This window comes from Limulus polyphemus, unplaced genomic scaffold, assembly GCF_000517525.1.
Source record: "Limulus polyphemus unplaced genomic scaffold, Limulus_polyphemus-2.1.2 Scaffold1775, whole genome shotgun sequence".
NCBI lineage: Eukaryota > Metazoa > Arthropoda > Merostomata > Xiphosura > Limulidae > Limulus > Limulus polyphemus.
This window is the reverse complement of record NW_013667385.1, coordinates 188,534-190,908: the sequence shown is the minus strand read 5'-3', so window position 1 is coordinate 190,908 and position 2,375 is coordinate 188,534. Positions and strand designations below refer to the sequence as shown.

The 2,375-nt window shown below is 30.9% G+C and overlaps 1 protein-coding gene across 1 annotated transcript in view; it reads right to left on the bottom strand.

Annotated features, from left to right (window-relative positions):
* LOC106464903 (PHD finger protein 12-like) overlaps positions 1 to 2,375 on the bottom strand; it is a 94,914-nt gene that overhangs the window by 2,069 nt on the left and 90,470 nt on the right. The window contains exons 14-15 of the mRNA XM_022392708.1: positions 1,223 to 1,432; positions 5 to 32 (exon numbers count right to left, since the gene is read on the bottom strand). Of these exons, the coding sequence (XP_022248416.1) occupies positions 5 to 32; positions 1,223 to 1,432 (238 nt within the window). The remainder of the gene's footprint in view (positions 1 to 4; positions 33 to 1,222; positions 1,433 to 2,375) is intronic.

Sequence of the window (2,375 nt, the reverse complement as noted above, 5' to 3'; positions counted from 1 at the left end):
CTACTTGCTTTGCAATTGCATGGTTTCCAAGACTACAAGATAACAGAATGTGAAAATAAGCAAATCACAGATAAATAAAAAAACTTAACAAGCTGGTTCATATAATATAAGATCACTTTCCAGAATGATAAAATTTGAAACCTTTTATTCTTTAGTAGTAGTTTATTTCAGTATAATGTGAAACCACCAATTAATTCTGCAACTTTGTAACTGTATCTCACCTTCAGAAACAATGCACTACATTTTTTTTATTAAATAAGCCAGTTTAGAGTTATGAGCAGTGATGACTCTCAGTAAGTCTCACTTGAGATAAACTTTTGTCTGCTAAACATACATCAAAATACAAGTATTATTTACATGTAAAAAAAAAAGTATACCAAGTATTTTTTAGTATTTAAAAAATCAGGGTTGGGATCAAAATTAAAGTAGGCCAAGAAGAGCCAGTCCTTGGCAAAATGTGCAAACTTTGTATTCAGCACCCTTGCTTATGTAAAGCTGACAGGAAATGTTATTTACCATGTCGATTTTGGTGGCCCCTATCTTTGGCACATGTGACTTACCACAAAGACTGGCCCTCAGGCTACACTATCAAAAGCACAACATTTGCTGTTTGGCCTAAAACTAAGTATTATGAGCTCTCCACATCTTAATCTACTTCTGAATTGTTTTATTCCGACCATAATTACTTATGTAGATTGTTGTACTTCATCAAACACCTACATTATGAATTATTAAAATATGTAATTGTTGTACTTCATCAAACACCTACATTATGAATGATATGATGCATTAAACAGCAGATTATTTATTAAAAAAATAATCTGCTGTTTAATGCATCATCTCTATGTAGATTGTTGTACTTCATCAAACACCTACATTATGAATTTTTAATAAATAATCTGCTATTTAATGCATCATCTCATGTAACACTGTACGCTGTGCTCAGAAAGATGTGAATTTGTTTATACCATTAATATCTCATAATGCTTCGCAGACCCTTCATACTCATGAAATTTCAAACTGGCTTATTCTATCTATGTTGGGGAAGCTTATTTCGGAAGTAATTCACACAACATAAAATTTAATTTATATCAAAATCACTTTTTTAAATATTACTTTTATAGCATCTTCAATGACTTAATATTTAATAATCACAAAAAAAAGTATTTATTTTTTGAAATACACTACATAAAATGAAAATACATTTAATGTTGAAATTTACCTGCCCTGCTCTTGAACTCATTGTCAGTCGATCCAGGGGCTTCATCTCGGGCTTTCCTCTTGCTTTGTCTACTATTTTTCGAAGGGAGGACACTATAACAGTCGGTTGTGGAGCTGAGGTGCGTTTTTCCGAGAAGTCACAAGAATACAGAACATTGTCCACAGTTGTTCCGTGCTCACTGTAGTTAAGCAGTTCAAAATGTTTTGTCAGCTGAAGAAGCAGAAATTTAAACACAAGTTATTAAATATTAATCAACACAAAAGCTCAGAAGTCTTCTCAAAGAATAATCTAAAGTGCTTGTGAATTAATTAACAAATTATACTTTTTCTAGAATCTCAGCCATAAATGATTTATTGGTAAAAACTCTAAAACTAACTGCATATTTGCACGTGAATGAGTCGAATGCCCTAACCACCAGGCCATGCCATGCTTATAAACTAAGGCATATGACAAGAACTATTAACATAGCAATCAAAGTCAGTTGGTCCATCTAGACCATCCCATCAACAAAACTAAGAAATTTAAAAAAAAAGAATCAAATATATATCAACATTTTTTCCCTTAAAATCTCGTAAATTTACTGTTTTTGCTACATCTAAAGGAAACCAATTCTAAAGGCCAACCACCATGTTAGAAAAATAAAACTGTCTTAACACTATGAGTACAATGTGTGTACAATGGGGGTGGGGGCAAAAACCTTTCTTACTAAGCTACATTTAACTCTCTTGCTGCAAAGTTGGTCGAATTGACCAACCTCGTAACCATTTTGTACTCATCATTGTTTCCGTACTATAACTTTTAATACACCTTGTGCATCTTCACAAAATTTGTCAGACTTTTAGTAAACATTAGAAGTCTTTTGTACACAGAAAAACCAAATTTTTATTGAAGTATTTTTACTAAAGACTTGTCCATGAATATATATATTAACACTATTTCTATATACTAGTCCGAGAACAAAGTGATTTCCATGTTAAAATCAAAAATGCTTTTCTTTGTCTCGAATATCTTATATTTAATTTGCATAATCTCTAAACCTAATAAATAAATTTCAAACGTTTTTTTTTTCAGTAAAACTTTATATTTTAGCTGTTATTTTTTTTTCTACCCTAACTAAAAAGAAAAAAAAAAGAAAAAAGAAAGTAAATTAAAG